The sequence below is a fragment of the Polypterus senegalus genome, chromosome 1, assembly GCF_016835505.1.
Source record: "Polypterus senegalus isolate Bchr_013 chromosome 1, ASM1683550v1, whole genome shotgun sequence".
Lineage (NCBI taxonomy): Eukaryota > Metazoa > Chordata > Cladistia > Polypteriformes > Polypteridae > Polypterus > Polypterus senegalus.
This window is the reverse complement of record NC_053154.1, coordinates 335,414,856-335,433,133: the sequence shown is the minus strand read 5'-3', so window position 1 is coordinate 335,433,133 and position 18,278 is coordinate 335,414,856. Positions and strand designations below refer to the sequence as shown.

At 47.8% G+C, this 18,278-nt stretch overlaps 1 protein-coding gene across 1 annotated transcript in view; it reads left to right on the top strand.

Annotated features, from left to right (window-relative positions):
• The window catches only part of chka (choline kinase alpha), an 84,540-nt gene that overhangs the window by 19,601 nt on the left and 46,661 nt on the right, over positions 1 to 18,278 (top strand). The window contains exon 3 of the mRNA XM_039738914.1: positions 3,302 to 3,355. Within this exon, the coding sequence (XP_039594848.1) occupies positions 3,302 to 3,355 (54 nt within the window). The remainder of the gene's footprint in view (positions 1 to 3,301; positions 3,356 to 18,278) is intronic.

Genomic DNA, 18,278 nt, shown 5'->3' with positions numbered 1-18,278 from the left:
AAATAATAAAAATACCAAATCATGGTCTAAAAACAAGAAAATGGTCTTGTCGGATTAATCTTGTTATTCACCTGCAACGTACCCGCTTGAGTCATGTGATGAGGTTTACAGCTGTAATGCTAATGGCTGATAACTTTCTGTGGTGGGCAACAGACGAGTAAAAAATAACAATAAATCAGTGCATACATTGGGAAATCCAAGCCCCGATACGACTACGCTAGATTCGCTAAACCAGGCCAATGTGGTCGCAACCACAGCTGCCTTTTCCAAGCACAAGACTTTGACTCTAAGAGAGAAAGCGATGAGAACGGGCGGCTCTGTCCGATGAGGAAAAGGCCGCCGTCGGAGAAAGGGACTGGGTGCGTATTATTATACCAGACCAAATGGACAGCCCTTGTATCAAATAAAAACACAACATCAACGTTGATTATTTCAGTGTCCGTCTGTCTTAGCCGGGGAGCACCGCCAGTAGCAAAGCCAGATTAAGACCCCCACAGGCCCCTGGGTGACTGGGCTCCTTAACAGAGAGTGCATTGTACTTTCAACAGCAGCTCAGTAATTCTCACTTTTGATGTGGATGTGAGACGTGGGGTGGCATCCCCTCTTGATCGTGTCAGCTGGTGGATACTTAATCATTTCATCAGGCAGGGGGGTCTTGATGAACAGTCCCCTTGCCATCAGTTGCACCCAGATCATTCTTATGGTAGATCTGCCCCCTGGATAGTAGCTTAATCAAGGATATTTTAAACAGAAAATAAAGAGTGCCAATCTCATTTGAGTCCATCAAACACTCTGGTGGTCTGCTCTCATTAGTGTAGTTAGATGAACGCGTCTCCTTCTCTGTCTGTCTCCCCGGTGGGTCCCCCCAGCTGCAGTCATCAACAGACTCTTCATCCCGCCTGTCTTTTTAAGCTTTGGCTCCATCATCCCATACATTGTACCCGGACCGTGGGAGGGTCAATCCCAGTCCCTGCTTTTATACTAAAGCTAAGCAGGGGACACCCCTCAGGGCACCATTGCTCCCTCTCAGGGACGCAACCACCCTGCCTCCTCTCCTTCTCCATGCTTGCTTGCCACACCGATCTTACCTTGAAGCTCACTCTCCTTATCCTGCAACGTCCTGTCCTTTTGAATATTGACGGGCACAGGTGCCTATCTAGGTGCCCCAGAGTGCCAATGAAGCTATCAGCCCAGACTGCGCATCTGCACGATCCACTGACCACCTCAATAACACACCACAGCCACTCCACCACTCAATAACTTCATGCACGCTGCCCACTGAGCTTACTGCACTTTAATTTTGTGCCACCAGTGGCAGACAGCCAGGGTCTTTAAGCTTTTGGAGTGGAAAGTAACAGGGCAGAGAGCATACATTGGGCACTCTCTCTCTCTGCTGGATCGCTAGATGGCAGCCCTCTTGAGTTGTAGCGGTGCCTCGAATTCCCACAGGGCACCATGGGACACGGAGTTTGGCAACTCGGCCCTGTTGTTCTCCATGGGTGCTGCCAGGGGGTGCTGCAGAGCTCTGTTTCATCAAGCTCCCACCTTACCGAGCATATGGGATTCAGAGTCAGGAGGTTGTGGACAATTCTTGCTGGACGTGGAGTGGAGGCAGATAAAGGGAAGGAGTTGCTGTGTGCTGTTTTATTGTGCTTATTATACTTTGCTGTTCCGAACCGCTTCCCACAGAAAAAATAAAGCCAGTGTGTCGTACTGGACTTGTGTCAGGTTTTTGGAGCTGGAGTGCCCCCTGCAGGCCACAGACCACAGATCTGATTCTCGTGACACCTTTTCCATCATTTTTTGCCTATTTCAAATTTTTTTCCTTGGGTTGTACTGTATGCGCCATCTGTTGGAATGCAAAAAATAAAGTGCATATCATTAGAGCCTGCGGTGGGCTGGTGCCCTGCACGGGGTTTTGTTTCCTGCCTCGCGCCCTGTGTTGCCGGGGATTGGCTCCAACAGACCCCTGTGACTCTGTGTTAGGATATAGCAGGTTGGATAATGGATGGATGGAGGTAGTACTGTATGCACCATCTGTTGGAATGCAAAAAATAAAGTGCATATCATTAGAGCCTGCGGTGGGCTGGTGCCCTGCCCAGGGTTTTGTTTCCTGCCTTGCGCCCTGTGTTGGCTGGGATTTGCTTCAGCAGACCCCCATGACCCTGTAGTTAGGATATAGCAGGTTGGATAATGGATGGATGGATGGAGGTAGTACTGTATGCACCATCTGTTGGAATGCAAAAAAAAAAAAAGTGCATATCATTAGTGCCTGCGGTGGGCTGGTGCCCTGCCCGCGTTTTTTTCCTGCCTTGCGCCCTGTGTTGGCTGCGATTGGCTCCAACAGACCCCCGTGACCCTGTGTTAGGATATAGCGGATTGGATGATGGATGGGTGGATGGATATCATTAGTGCATGTGACAAATGTCTTAGAATGGGCACTTCGAGAACAGTGAGCCTGTTGTGAGTGACATTTGAGGCATTGCAGACAGAGCCATCTTAATGCATGGGCATGCTGGGCAGTTGCCCAGGGGGGCCCACATTTTTTCTGATGTATGCTATCAAAACAGGAGTCCCAGTGCTCTACTTTACCCAGGGCTCTATGATGCCGTTAAGACAGCCCTGATTGCAGAATAGCAGAGTTTGAATTAGATGACGCTTCTGCACTTCGATTATGCGCTGGACCAACAGTCCACCACAATTTATCATGACATCTCACGGCTAGTATTAGATAAACTTGGATATTTCAGTCGAAATGTGAAAAGAGCACCTGCTGACTAAAACGGACAAAGCAAACTACACACGACAAGTCGGGCAGGCGATCCAAATCCTGTTCAAAGCTGCCTCACTTGCACCGAGTGGAACTCCCTTCAGGTTGGCTTCGTTGACACCGGTTTGGACGTTTTAACATCAAAAACAAATCTTTAGCTCCAGATGTAGAAGTCTGGTTTGGAGGAAAAGCAACAGAGATGTTTGTGGTGCCATTTTCTTCGGTCGTCTGAGACCTGATATGAAGAACGCAGTGCTGTAGCCAGCATGCGCTGTGTGGAGTTGGCAGCGGCGGTGGCAGCAAATGGCATGAGCAGTGAGAAGAAGGGCCACTAAGGAAGCCGACTGCAGGGCCATCTGCTGCCTCTGCCGCAGAGTGAAAGTTAAGGCAGATGAAGGGAAACGTGGAGATGGCAGAGCTGCCACGCAAGAGCCAGTCTAGCTTTTCAATCGTCTGAATGCTTAGAATAAGGCAGACGTTTCATTTTTTTCTTGTTGCTTAATAAACATCTGCTCTTTCTCTTGTTATTAGATGTCTTGTAATAAAGGGGACTCCAGACAGGCCGACAAAGAGAACGACTTTCAGGTAAGTGGCCTCGTGAGCCGTGTTGGTGGCTGTCCACCCGGAAATGACATGTTGGCCGAGAAAAACTGTAATGTCGTGTCTTCAAAAAACCAAAGATCCAGGCCTTTAATGACCTCTTAGGGACGGCCATCAGCAGTGTGTCTGTCTGCGGAGAGAGTGTCGACCTCGTCATCGAGAGGTTTACTTACCTCGGCAGTGACATTCATGACTCTGGTGACTCTTCCTATGAAGTCAATTGAATGATTTGGGGGTCATGAGGTCACCACAAAGGGGTGTGTGGCACTCCAGATATCTCAACAAAAGGACGAAAGTCCAAGTCTTAGAGTCCTGGTGCTGCCTGTTTGTGAGACATGGACGCTGTCCAGTGACATGAGATGAAGACTGGACTCCTTTGGCCTGTAAATGAGGGTCTGAAGGGCCAAAAATGGGGTCGGAATCCAAAAACCTCAAGGTAGGTTGACCAGTATGTGCATTTCCATTTGAACAGAGGAGGTCCAACTTGTAGTGTGCAGGAAGGGAACCCACTAATAGGAGTTTGTTTGTTCTGATGGTTGACGTCTCCAGCATAGCAGCTGAATGATTCATCATTAGAAGATTAGAGAGATTCACTGATCTTGACTTTGCTGACGATGCTGTGAACTTCATGAAGTCAATGGAGTCTGATCGGGGGGTCCCGAGAGACTAAGGGAGGAGTCTGAGCTTGCTAGGGTCCTGATAAAGACCAAAGATCCAGGCCTTTGATGACCACTTAGGCACGGCCATCAGCAGTGTGTCTGTCTGCAGAGAGAGTGTCGACCTCGTCATCGAGAGGTTTACTTACCTCGGCAGTGACATTCATGACTCTGGTGACTCTTCCTATTAAGTCAGTTGAATGATTTGGGGGTCATGAGGTCACCACAAAGGGATGTGTGGCACTCCAGATATCTCTGTAAAAGGACAAAGGTCCAAGTCTTTAGAGTCCTGGTGTTCCCTGTTTGAGACAAGGACGCCATCCAGTGACCTGAGATGAAGAGTGGACTCCTTTGGCCTTTAAATGAGGGTCTAAAGGGCCATAAATGGGGTCAGAATCCAAAAAGCTCGATGTCTTGTATAACTAGACCCTCAGGGTAGGTTGACCAGTTTGTGCATTTCCATTTGAACAGAGGAGGTCCAGCTTGTAGTGTGCAGGAAGGGAACCCACTAATAAGGGTTTTGTTTGTTTGTTCTGATGGTTGACGTCTCCAGCATAGCAGCTGAATGATTCATCATTAGAAGATTAGAGAGATTCACTGATCTCGACTTTGCTGATGATGCTGTGATCTTCATGGAGGCTCTGATCAGGGCGCTCGAGAGATTGAGTAAGGAGTCTGAATATCTTGGCTTGTGATGCTCCTGATAAAAACCAAAGAGCCAGGCCTTTAATGACCTCTTGGGCACGGCCATCAGCAGTGTGTCTGTCTGCGGAGAGAGTGTCGACCTCGTCATTGAGAGGTTTACTTACCTCGGTAGTATTAGGGTGTTAGCCAATAAGGATGTAGTGAGAAGTCAAGCAAACGCTTTATTGGCTAACTAAAAAGATTACACTATGCAAGTTTACATCTTTCCTGAAGAAGGGACCCGAGTTGCCTTCAAAGTCTGCATAGTGTAATCTTTTTAGTTGGCCAATAAAAGGGCGTCATTTTGCTTGACTTATCTTTACCTCGGGAGTGCCATTCGTGTCTCTGCTGACTCTTCCTATGAAGTCAGTAGACGGGGGTCATGAGGTCACTGGAAAGGGGTGTGTGGCGCTCCTGATACCTCTGAAAAGGACGAAGGTCCAAGTCTTTAGAGTCCTGGTGCTCCCTGGTTGCTATCCAGTGACCTGAGGTGAAGATTGGACTCCTTTGGTGTCTCTTCAGAGAATCCTTGGGGGCCGCTGGTTTGACTTTGTGTTGCTCACGGAGTCCCAAGTGAGACACATGACCTGCCTCAGTTACGGCACTACGGCCAGGTGGCGCGATTACCCGAGGGCGACCCGGCTCACAGGATCCTCATTGTTGAGGGCCCACACGTATTAAATAAACAGACCACCATGGCACCCTAAATCCCGTATATTCTCATTAGCAGACCATTTCAGTTTCTTGTGAAGCCTTACGATGGTCTCACCATCAGAAGACATTTTAAACACCAAAAAGAAAAGTGACAGGAAGTAGCAACTTGTCTTACCGGCTCAAAATGCCCAATGTCAGGTGCCAATTAGGGGTTTGGGGTGGCGTAGAGGAAAATACTGTACCACTATAATGAAATACTTGTGGAAAAGTAAGCTTGCAACTCTTGTAGAAATCACAAAGGGCATCAAGGTCTGGTCAGGGCCATTTGGCACAGTTGGCACCTGGCAGGATGGACATGTGAATGCAGTGTTGGCCCACCCTGGCATGTGTGTGGTGTGATGGGCCAGCACCCCGGCCAGGGTTGGTTGCCCTCCTTGTGACTGCTGGTGCCCCCGAGTCAGACCTTGACACAAATGAAATGTGAACGTGAATGTATTGGACAGTCCCATGTGGCGTTTCTTAAATCCACGTAGAGGGTTTGCTTTTTGTTTTCACCCCCAAGCTGTTTGAATGCTTTGTGCTTTACGAAGCATGACGGTTTTGCAGAAGTGCCAGTCACCACTTTTTTTCTCACGAATGTATTAACAGAACGTGGCATGAATCGGCAGCGGTGTGTTGTTCGGTTGTGGACAGACGCCTGTTGAAGTCCGATGTGTGTACTGACAAGTCACTCGACGGGGTGTGAGCTGCTTGATCAGTCCGAGTCCATTGCAATGATAATTCAGCTTCGTCTTTTAGCTCCCTTTCTTTATGATGCCCCTCCATTCCTTACAAAGCCTCATTTTACTCTTTTTAAATAGACTCCGACCACATTTAGCATTCCCGTCGGCCAAAGCAGAAGAATTAGCGTCAGTCACAAAGGGAAATTGCGGCACAACTGAACACTGCAAAGAATTAAAGGATAAAAGCAAAGGCAAGGAAGTCGGAAGCAACAGCAGGCATCTTAAATTCCCTCCTCTGATGTTGTGCCACGGAAGGCTGCCAAGAAGCAAGTGGCAGGAATGTGTGCTCCTCTGAAATGTCCGCCGAATGTGCAAACGTGAGGATGACGACGAAGATCAGTGCCCCGCTAAACGGAGTCCTGCTGTGTCTGCCCCCCGACTTTTATTTTTTTAATTCACTACTTATTTGCCTTGGCACACATCGACGGTCCCACTGTGAGGACTTTACAGATGTTATGAGTCGACAGCAGAAGTGGAAGATGGTGGAAGATTTCATATCATTTGGCATTCCAGTCAGTGCCAGTTGAAGCCCATTTGGAGGCCTAGGCGGGATTTTCGGGAGGCCCTCGATGTCCCTCGATGTCCCTCAATGCCCTAGCAGGTACTCAGTATTGGACCCCGACGACTGCTGCTGTCCACAGTGTAGTTATATAAATGGCGCGCCCCTCTGTGTACATAATGAAGGTGTGCCCCTTAACTTTCACAAATGGCAAGTCAAGTCAAGTCAAGTTGGGGAGCGGGCACTGGTACAGTGCATTGCCACACCCACTACACGACAAAACAACTGGGGATTCCGTGTTGGCAGCCCCCCAGGCAGACGCACAGTCCAGTCTCACCCTCTGGAAATGACCCTCTATCAGCCGCAGCCAAGTGTTACGTGGGCAACCCCTTGGCCTGGTCCAGCCACTCGGGTCCCCAAAAAACGAGGATCTTACGAGCTGCATCGCCCTCGGGTAATCACGCCACATGGGCGTAGTGCTGTAACTGACGTGCCCTCACCATGCAGGTCATGTGACTCATTCGGGACTCCATGAGCAACACAAAGTCACACCAGCGGTACCCAAGGACCCTCTGAAGAGACACACATGAAGGAGTCCAGTCTTCATCTCAGGTCACTGATAGCGTCCATGTCTCACAAACAGGGAGCACCAGGAATCTAAACACTTTATCATGGTCCACATCCCACTTTAAAGGTCCACCTACTGTCCTGGAGTTAGAAATGGCCATTTCAGATTCTCCCCTCCAGACTGGGTTTGACAGTTGAAAAATATAAAGCAAGGCAAGTCAAGTTGGGGAGCCTGCACTGGTACAATGGCCGTAGTGCCATAACTGACGCTCCCTCATCATGCAGGTCATGTGCATCATTCGGGACTCCAGGAGCAACACAAAGTCAAACCAGCGGTACCCAAGGATTTTCCGGAGAGACACAGTACTGAAGGAGTCCAATCTTCATCTCCGGTCACTGGATAGTGTCCATGTCTCATAAGCAAGAAGCACCAGGACTCTAAAGACTTGGACCTTCGTCCTATTACAGAGATATCTGGTGTGCCACACACCCCTTTGTGGTGACCTCGTGACCCCCAAATCATTGTATTGACTTCACAGAAAGAGTCACCAGAGTCATGAATGTCACTGCCGAGGTAAGTGAACCTCTCAATGACGAGGTCGACACTCTCTGTGCAGACAGACAAACTGCTGATGGCCGTGCCCCAGAGGTCATTAAAGGCCAGCTCTTTGGTTTTTATCAGGACACTCCAACTCCTCACTCAGTCTCTCGAGACCCCCAATCAGAGCCTCCATTGACTCCGCGAAGATCACAGCATCATCAGCAAAGTCGAGATCCGTGAACCTTTCTTCACCAACAGATGCCCCACAGCCGCTGGGCCCCACGACCCTAACCAACACCCAGTCCATACACGCACTAAACAGAGAAGGAGCAGAACACACCACTGATGAACCCCAGAATCAACTGGGAAAAACGCAGAGGTTCTGCCTCCACTCTGCACAGCAGTCACAAATGGCACTCAGGCTGTAATCACCATTCCAAAACTTTTATGGTGCAGGTGGCCTGTGTCACCCATACCTAAATCTGCCATCGAGTCCAGTGACTCTGGAAATCCCACTGGAGGTTTCAGAATCGTGATGGATGACTTGATATCATTTAGCCGTTGATCAGTGAATGTCGGGATGTGTTGACTTGGTCCGTACCAGGAGCGATAAAGATGGAAGTTAAGGTGTGTGGAGAATCAGACAGACGCGTTTTATCCTTTTATCTTCAGCCCTTTACAGCACTGCATTATCGCCAACCAGCTACAACTCGGCCCTTTTCTTTCTCTTTCTTTCTCTCCTTCTTCACTTCTTTGCTCCGTCCTCTGCCTCCCGACTCCCTGAATGGAGTGAGGCGGCCCCTTTTGTAATGCCCCGTGAATGTTCTCCAGGTGCACCCTGATGATTTTGCTGCAGCTCTTCCTGGTGTGGAGGAAGTGCTGCATGGGCATCTGGAAGTACTCCAGGTGTGCCAGGATTCTCTTCTGGCAGCACTTCCTGGTGAGGTGGAAATGCTGCAGTCCTTGGCTCTGGGACTGTCCAGGTGCCCCCTGTGGGTGACCACGGGCCACCCACAGGGTTGAGCCTTCCAATCTCTCTTCCTGTGGCCCTAACATCCATGAGGGCGGCTGCCCCCTCGTGTTCCAGGGTAGATACTGCTCCTCTCTCGGTCCTTCCATGAGCCCCAGCCGGCCACCACAGATGCTAAAATGACAAGAATGTCCTTTCAGTTTGCTTCACAGGAGGAAATGCCGTAAGTCCTACTCCCATTTTTTTTTTTTTTGGCCTTAAAGGAATACGCCATCCAGCAATGAGATTTCCTTTTTTTTTTTAGCAGCACGTAGCGATGGCCGACAACTTTATTGTCACTTTTTCGTGCAGAATGCAGTTTATAATTGAAAGGAAGCGTGCGGTGACCGATGCCAACAATATGCAGGCGTCCATGAAAATTCAAAAAACAGGATTTCACGTTACTCGTGTGGCGCAATTCACATGTGAAGTCCTCCGGCCGTGGGCCCACCGCAGCCCGCTGTTGCATCCAAATCCAGTCAGTGGGTCTGCAGCTATGGATATGGACACATTTTTGAGCTCCTCTGTCCCATTCTCGGCCGCTCAGATCTGTGGATGAATGGCGTCGGGCGACGCCACCTCCTCGTGGTGTCAAATCTCAGTGCCGACTCTTTTCATGTGTGGCTTCTGGCTGGTGGAACGAGCTGCCCACCTCCATCATGACTAAGAAGCTTTTGACATCTCTCGTTTGGCGGATTTCTATCTAACCGATGGTTTTGTTACCTAGGACTTGTAACGTGCTTGTATTTTTTTTCTGAGCTCTTCACTTGTAGTGATCAGTTTTGTCGCCTTGTCCCGTCCCACTTGTTACCCAAACAGCCCCCCAGGACTGATGTTTACTTGATTTTGTAGCTTCTGCTAAGTCAATAAATGGAAATGTATAATGTAGGTGGATGGAGCCAGCTCAAGGGGTACATTGAACACCCTATGCACTGTGCCCAAAAAGTGACATCCAAAGGAGAGTGCCCCTTTTTTGTAAGTCACTTTGGGGGGGAAAAAAAAAAATTCTGCCAGGCAAATAAATTAAACACTCGACTGCTGGCTCTCCCTTCTGACTGGAGATAAATAGCCAGGAGGAGGAGCCAGCAGTTGTGACATCAGGGTGGCCCCGCCTTCTGAGGAGGGCTCCTCCCACAAAACAAAGGGAAAGTAGGTACTTTTTTAAAGGGAACAGAATACAAATAACAAATAATAAGTAAAATTAAACATAAAAAGATAAAAAATCATAAAAACTAAAATACACAATAATTTTAACTGATACTCAAGAAATGAATTAATGACAGGCTGTTTTCTTTGTAAAGAGACGTTCTTGTTGATCACACTGGCGTCTCCTGTCACGTGAAGCTGCTGGCCGATGTCTCGTGTGCGTCTGTAGTTCCATTTTTGTCGAGAATGAGCTGACTCGAGAATTCCCCTTCCTTGATCTTTAAACAGCCTCTGTTTGCTGCCACTTCTCATTTTAGATCAAGGACGCTTTTGTTTCCTTGGCATGAGGTTTAGCGGGATTTGTCTCTTTACACAATCTGTGGTATTAGATGGGGACTTTGTGCTGGTCGAGCTGTACAGGTGGCTGACGTTACATAGTCAGATTATATTAGGAGAATTATAAACATCATGCAACCTTCTTGTCAGCAAACTTCTAATACTGTAATGGTTACAAGTGTCATTCATCAGGAACCTTCTTAGAACTGGCTGATGTTAAGAGTGGTGGCCAGCAGGGCTTAGTGCTCGGGGGCCACTTCTGTATTTTAATATCTATAAATGATTTAGATAGGAATATAAGGAACAAGCTGGTGAAGATGATACCAAGATAGGTGGATTAGCAAATGATGTGGAATCCGTTATATCATCACAGAAGGATTTGGACAGCAGACTTGTGGATGATGAAATTTAATGTCAGTAAATGTAAAGAATTACACATAGGAAGTAAAAATGTGAGGTTTGAATACACAATGGGAGATCTGAAAATCGAGAGTCCACCTGATGAGAAGGATTTAGGAGTCATAGTGGACTCGACTTCCAGACAGTGTTCAGAAGCCATTAAGAAGACTAAAAGAATGTCAGGTTATATAGCGCCTTGATGTGTGGAGTACAAGTCACAGGAGGATCTGCTCAAGCTTAATAACACACTGGTGAGGCCTCATCTGGAGTCCTGGGTGCAGTTTGTGGTCTCCAGGCTACAAAAAGGACATCACAGCACAAGAAAAGGTCCAGAGAAGAGCAACCAGGCTGACTCCAGGGCTCCAGTGGGTGAGTTATGAGGAAAGATTGAAAGAGCGGAGATTAACACTTGCATTAGTTTTAGGTCTTATTAAGTCTGAATACACAATAGGCGGTCTGAAAATTGAGAATACGCCTTATGAGAAGAATTTAGGAGTCCTAGTGGACTCGACTTCCAGACAGTGTTCAGAAGCCATTAAGAAGACTAACAGAATGTCAGGTTATATAGCGCCTTGATGTGTGGAGTACAAGTCACAGGAGGATCTGCTCAAGCTTTATAACACACTGGTGAGGCCTCATCTGGAGTCCTGGGTGCAGTTTTGGTCTTCAGGCTACAAAAAGGACATAGCAGCACTAGAGAATGTCCAGAGAAGAGCGACTAGGTTTAGTCCAGGGGTACAGGGGATGAGTAATGAGGAAAGATTGATGGAGTTGAGACTTTTAACCATTTAATGTCAGTAAATGTAAAGAATTACACATAGGAGGTAAAAATGTGAGGTTTGAATACACAATGGGGGTTCTGACAATCGAGAGTCCACCTTATGAGAAGGATTTAGGAGTCGTAGTGAACTCGACATTATCAACTTCCAGACACTGTCCATTAGCCATTAAGAAGGCTAACAGAATGTCAGGTTATATAGTGCCTTGACGTGTGGAGTACAAGTCACAGGAGGTTCTGCTCAGGCTTTATAACACACTGGTGAGGCCTCATCTGGAGTCCAGGGTGCAGTTTTGGTCACCAGAAAGACACAGCACTGTTAGAAAAAGTCCAGAGAAGAGCGACTCAGCTGATTCAGGGCTACAGGGGATGAGTGATGAAGAAAGATTAAAAGAGCTGAGCCTTAAGGAGATGAACAGGAGATCTGACTGAAGTGTTTGAAATGATGAAGTGAATTAGCGCAGTGAATCAAGATGGTGACTTTAAAATGAGTTCAGTAAGAACACGGGGACACAGCTGGAAAGTTTTTCACACAAACATTAGAAAGTTCTTCTAATAGACACCTGGAATAAGTGACCTAGTAGTGTGGTGGACAGTTGGACTTTAGGGGCCTTCAAAATTTGACTTGGTGTTATTTTGGAAGGATTAAATGGACAGAACTGGCAGGCCTTGTTGGGTTGAATGGCCTGTGCTCATCTAGATTGTTCTAATGTTCTAATGATGGATGGCATGATCATTCCCACTATGCTGGAAGCCAACCGGTGAGGCGCTACGCCCAGTTTTAGTATGCTGTGGGTGCACATGCATGAAACGTAACGTGCATTTTTCCAACATAAAAAGTCAATTTGCAGCTGTGTCTGCTTCTCCTAATGCATCTGAGCACTTGACTGCCCTTGTATCGCAATAAGGGCACCTAGTGAGAATGGCGCTGCTTTTGTTAACAATGAGCAGTGACATTCCATTAATGCACAAGTCATTTGTGATGCCAACATGAGGCTGACAAACCTTGTGGCTAAGAGGCCTGGCTCAACCTGTGATTCAGTTGTTTTGAGGCAAAGTAGCGTTGATCAGATGACTTGCTGATGGTGCTGTATGTGATGGCTGGCATGTTGGTAAGGTGAATGGCCGAACTCTCCGTGTTTCGTGTGGCTTTTAGGATTCATTGTTACCATTTCCTAAACAACCTAGAAACTCTCCCCTGTAGTCGTGCCAGTTCACCATAAGCCATTCCTGGGTCCAGCATAAAAGGAGTAATTACAAGTAGCGTAGTCGGCAGGATTTCTGGCCATTTGCTTAGCAGGGACATACAAAATATTTCTAAGTGTAACTAGTAGCGGGTACCACCAAGACCCAAACCCCAGATCCAGAAATGTCACAGATTCATACAGTATAATGCATTTTAAGTCCTCCAAGCACATTTTTATGTGAAACACAGCCAACTGTCCTGCTCCACTGACAGGCTGAGGAGACCCCACACTATGAGACTTTTCAATTCCCCCCAGGGGGGTAAACGTTAACATTATACAAAGTTATTGTCTGTTATACCTGCATTGTTATCACTCTAATTTAATATTGTTTTTTATCAGTGTGCTGCATGAATTTCCCCTTGCGATTAATTATCTATCTATCTATCTATCTATCTATCTATCTATCTATCTATCTATCTATCTATCTATCTATCTATCTATCTATCTATCTATCTATCTATCTATCTATCTATCTATCATAAAGTGCCTTTTCTATCTATCTATCTGTCTATCTCTTATTTTATAGTGCCTTTCCTATCTATCTATCTATCTATCTATCTATCTATCTATTGTAACAGAATAAGATGCTTCTCGCACCCTTGTACCCTCAGACTATACGTCAGACACCAGGTAAAAGTCCAAAGATGATATTTATTATAATAATAAGTGCACAAAGCACGCTCCTCTCCACAATTCACAATAACAATAAACCACAATAATAAACAATCCTCCACTCCCAGACGCTTAGCCACCCTGCCTCCCAACTCAGCTCATCGTCTGGGAGCTCCCACAGTCCTTTTATATTCCCTGACCCGGAGGTGTTCCTTCCCAACAGTCCACAAGTCCTTATTCCTTCCGGGTCAGGGTAAATAATGTTTTTCTCACCCCGGAAGCCCGTCGCTCTTCCTATGACGAACTTCCGGGTCATAGGGCATGAAGAACTCTTCGTCCTCCCTGCAGCTCCTCTCGTGGCCCCATGGCATCCAGCAGGGCGGTGCATAAAACTACATGGTCCATAATGCCCTGCTGGTCTTCTGGGGACCTCCATGCTGCAAGGAGGGCTCCACCTGGCGGCTTGGGGTATTGGCCGGGGTACATGGCCGGCCATATCTTACAGTATTCCCCCCCCAGCGACGAATTATAAAGATTCGGAGCGGCCTGCCCCGAGAGGGAAGTCTTCCTCCAAGAGGACGCGTCATCCGGGCTCTGACTGCGTTGCCCCTGTCCTCGAGCAAACCTTGGGGGGACGGTGTACCTCCTGTCTCCCCGGGGACATTGGCGCCACTCGTGACCCGGTCGCTGGCAATTGTAGCACCGACGAAGTCCTCCTGGTTGGCTCTTTTCCCGAGACCTGAAACATCTCGGGAACTCGGTCAGCTCCACCCTTTCCCCCGCCAAGGAGGGTTTTCTGGCCGCCTCGCTGCTCTCCGCCCTTTTTCCCACCTTGTCAGGAGACCCACGGTGTATTTCGGGGATCTCCTGCTTACTCTGTCGGCGACAGCTTGAGTCTCTATTAGAGAAAGAGAGCCTCTTTGCTGTTTGCATGCCCGTTGACTTTAAAGAAACCAGAGGCGGCGTCTTCAGCACCGCATCGCTCCGAGACAGCACTTTTCAGCTGCTCTGGTACGATCAGTGCTTCCACCGCCCTTCTGTCATCACACCACACTCGCTTGTAGGGCTCGTAGTGACTTGGCACCCGCTACTAATTAACCAAGGCCCGCGTCACTCTGTGTCCCTTATTCTGTACGGTACCGTAAAACTCACCTGTACCGCCAAATCAATCATAATGGGAGACTCCTGACCAAATCGCCGTAGGAATTCATCCACCCTCCTTAAAGGCGCTTCGGCCGCTGCTCCCAGATCCCCAGTGATCTTCTTTATTGTCTCCACCACCTGTAAAATTTGTGCACGGGCTGAAGCAACTTTTCCAGCTCGTGCACGCCCAAAAGTTACTTAATTCACCCGGAGGCATGCTCGAGCCATCATTAGCCTTACCCTCCGGGTGGGAGCCAATAAACACGGCCGCTCCTGGCATCGTGCTCAGACAGGTCCCGCAAGGGAGCCTGGGATTTGGAGTTCTTTTCGAGGACCGCGGTGCCGCTTTTGGCTGACTGTGATCCGTCTGTATCAATTTATCGACGGACCGATCAATCATTTCCGGACCTCCTTACCTTTTTGTAGGAGAGCGGTACTTGATCGCCTCCCTTTCCCCTTCAAAAACTCAAGTCCGTCTTTTCTTGGGCGAAGCCACAAACAGCTGGATACGGAACGCCACCTTCCTGGAATCCCTTGTGGTAGGTCACGTGTCCTCGCCGCACCCGTAATGCGGAAGTGCTTCGGGTTACTCGCTTGCCTGAATGAGAGCGCGCATCGCCTTCGGTCGGTCTTCTGCCTCCGCAGAGCCTTCGGATGGACATCTGGGAGGTATGTACATGGGACATCATGTGTTAATTTAAAAGATTATTCAGTACATTCCCGTACATACCTCGCCGGTGACGCCCTCCTCCGAAATCTCTCCGAAATGCGTAGCCGCCCATAGCTCCTCTTGAGCGCAGGCAATGCCGAGCGCTAGACCTCCGCTGTTGCTGGCGCTCTGCTTTGTCTTCTTCTTCCCATGACGGACTTGATAAAGATGAGGTTTCTGGCGATTTTTCTGTGTGTGTCGTGACGCTGTCTTCCCGGGATATTCTGTCCACAATAAATTTTTAAATTCAGGTCCTCTGCCAAACTGACGGCCAGAGAATCCTGCCGGAGCTACGCCAATTGTAACAGAATAAGATGCTTCTCGCACCCTTGTACCCTCAGACTATACGTCAGACACCAGGTAAAAGTCCAAAGATGATATTTATTATAATAATAAGTGCACAAAGCACGCTCCTCTCCACAATTCACAATAACAATAAACCACAATAATAAACAATCCTCCACTCCCAGACGCTTAGCCACCCTGCCTCCCAACTCAGCTCATCGTCTGGGAGCTCCCACAGTCCTTTTATATTCCCTGACCCGGAGGTGTTCCTTCCCAACAGTCCACAAGTCCTTATTCCTTCCGGGTCAGGGTAAATAATGTTTTTCTCACCCCGGAAGCCGTCGCTCTTCCTATGACGAACTTCCGGGTCATAGGGCATGAAGAACTCTTCGGTCCTCCCTGCAGCTCCCTCTCGTGGCCCCCATGGCATCCAGCAGGGCGGTGCACAAAAACTACATGGTCCATAATGCCCTGCTGGTCTTCTGGGGACCTCCATGCTGCAAGGAGGGCTCCACCTGGCGGCTTGGGGGTATTGGCCGGGGTACATGGCCGGCCATATCTTACACTATCTATCTATCTATCTATCTATCTATCTATCTATCTATCTATCTATCTATCTATCTATCTATCTATCTATCTATCTATCTATCTATCTATCTATCTATCTATCTATCTATCTATCTATCTATCTATCTATCTATCTATCTATCTATCTATCTATCTATCTATCTATCTATCATATAGTGCCTTTTCTATCTATCTATCTGTCTATCTCTTATTTTATAGTGCCTTTTTATTATTATTATTATTATCTAATGAATGCCTATCCTCTCCTTCCACCTCCAGTTGAGAGTTGCCCGGCTCACTTTATGCTGGACCCTGGTGATCTGACGTGACTTGTGCGGAGTACTTTCGGGAATCAGGGTAGTCCTCTCCTAATAGTGCCTCCTTGCAGCACCCAGGGACCCCAGACAGGGCAGAGCTTCCGAACTCCAGTTCCCATAAACCCCTGTGGGTGTCCAAACTGGGACGCTTCCAGTAAGCCACTGCCACCTTACGTATGGTGGGGGATCTCTAACTGCTCCTGGCCTCCAGTTTCTGCTTGTCCATCCCCTGGCACCTTCCATTTTACCCAGAGGTCATGCTGTCCGCCATGGCACTCACTCACATACTACAGTAGTTTTGGTGACTGTCTCCATCTGGAGTACTGCTTTGCTAAGACATTAAATAAGGGTCACGGCGGCACTTCTGATTTTATATTGCATCTTCTTACTATTTTAAAACTCCTTTCTACGTGCACTATAATTGTTGCCATAGTTCTGGTTTACTTAAATAGTGGCAGAACATATCTCAATCTTCAGGACGTGTGCAAAAAGAAATCCACGAGATTTATATATTTGAAGCTCCCAGGAAGTTCTTGATCAAACAGTAGGACACAATTCCAGTCAGGGAGTTGCACTACCATTTGTGCAGAAGAGAGGGAGCTGGTGCCTTCCAGAGGTCAAAGGGCGTGCGTTGATCAAGTAGCGCAGGAAACGGAGACGTTTTATTTCCTGACCAGAGTTACCAGGAATGGCATCCTAGGATTCCAAATAGTCAAATGACATTCACGAGTTCAGCAAATTTCTTGCAGCACTCGAGAATGTTGGTGGGGAAAGAAAAGAGGAAGCGTTTTTAAGTAAGGAGGAAGTAAAGATTTGCAGGTCTTTAGATAAAGAAAGTTAGTTGAAATGAAGTAGAGACAAGGTGATAATAATAATACGTTTTATTTCTATAGCCCCTGTCCCATGCTTAAAGCATCCCCAGCAGAGGAACATGTGGCCATCGCCCAGGGGGGCTGCTGTAGTGAAGTGATCAGGTGGTCGCAGAAGCCCAGGCGGGCAGCAGGAGTCTGAGACTTGGACTTGAGAGGCTCATTGTGAGCCCCATGGCATTTGGGGACCCTGGCCTGGGCCCAGAGAGGGAGCCTTACCATCGCCATGGGACGGCAGGGACCCGGACGGTCAGCTGTGAATGTCGGTAGGGGGACTCCTCTGCTCCGAGGCCCGTACGGGATAATATAATACAATACAATAGAATTTATTTTTTGTATAGCCCAAAATCACACAACAAGGTCCACAATGGGCTTTAACAGGCCCTGCCTCTTGACAGCCCCCCAGCCTTGACTCTCTAAGAAGATGAGGAAAAACTCCCAAGAAAAACCCTTCTAGGGAAAAAATGAAAGAAACCTCAGGAAAGGCAGTTCAAAGAGAGACCCCTTTCCAGGTAGGGTGGGCATGCAGTGGGCATCAAAAAGAAGGGGAGTCAATACAGTACAGTACACAGAACAGAACAAATCCACAATACAGTATAAAAATAAATTAGAAGTACGTAGCAGAATTTAACAGGAGATGACATCCCATAATAGGATTTGGATTTGTTCAGAGTCCTGGAGACCTCGGCCATCAAGCTGCCTCCCCCATTTGGCCATTCCACGGCTGAAACAGTGCTGGGCCAGCCAATCCGATGAAAGGACCCCTCTTTCCCACGATTCCTGCGATCCTCCATCAGGGATGACTTTAAGCAGGGAAAGAGCAACACGCCAGGCTTTTAGAAGTCAAGCAAAACGCCACCTTGCCTGAAGAAGGGGCCTGAGTTGCCTCGAAAGCTTGCATATCGTAGCCAATAAAAAGGTTTCATTTTGCTTGGCATCTCATTAAAATGTTTATAGTTTAGAATTCAGTTTCTTGTGGCAAATTAATGTAGACCCTGAATGTTCAGGCTTGAAGAATCCCAAAGTGATCCTTAAAAGTGCTGCTGACTGCAGGAATGGCCGCCATTTAGTGGCGTGTTGCACCGCTTGGGACACTCTGGTGCTCAAT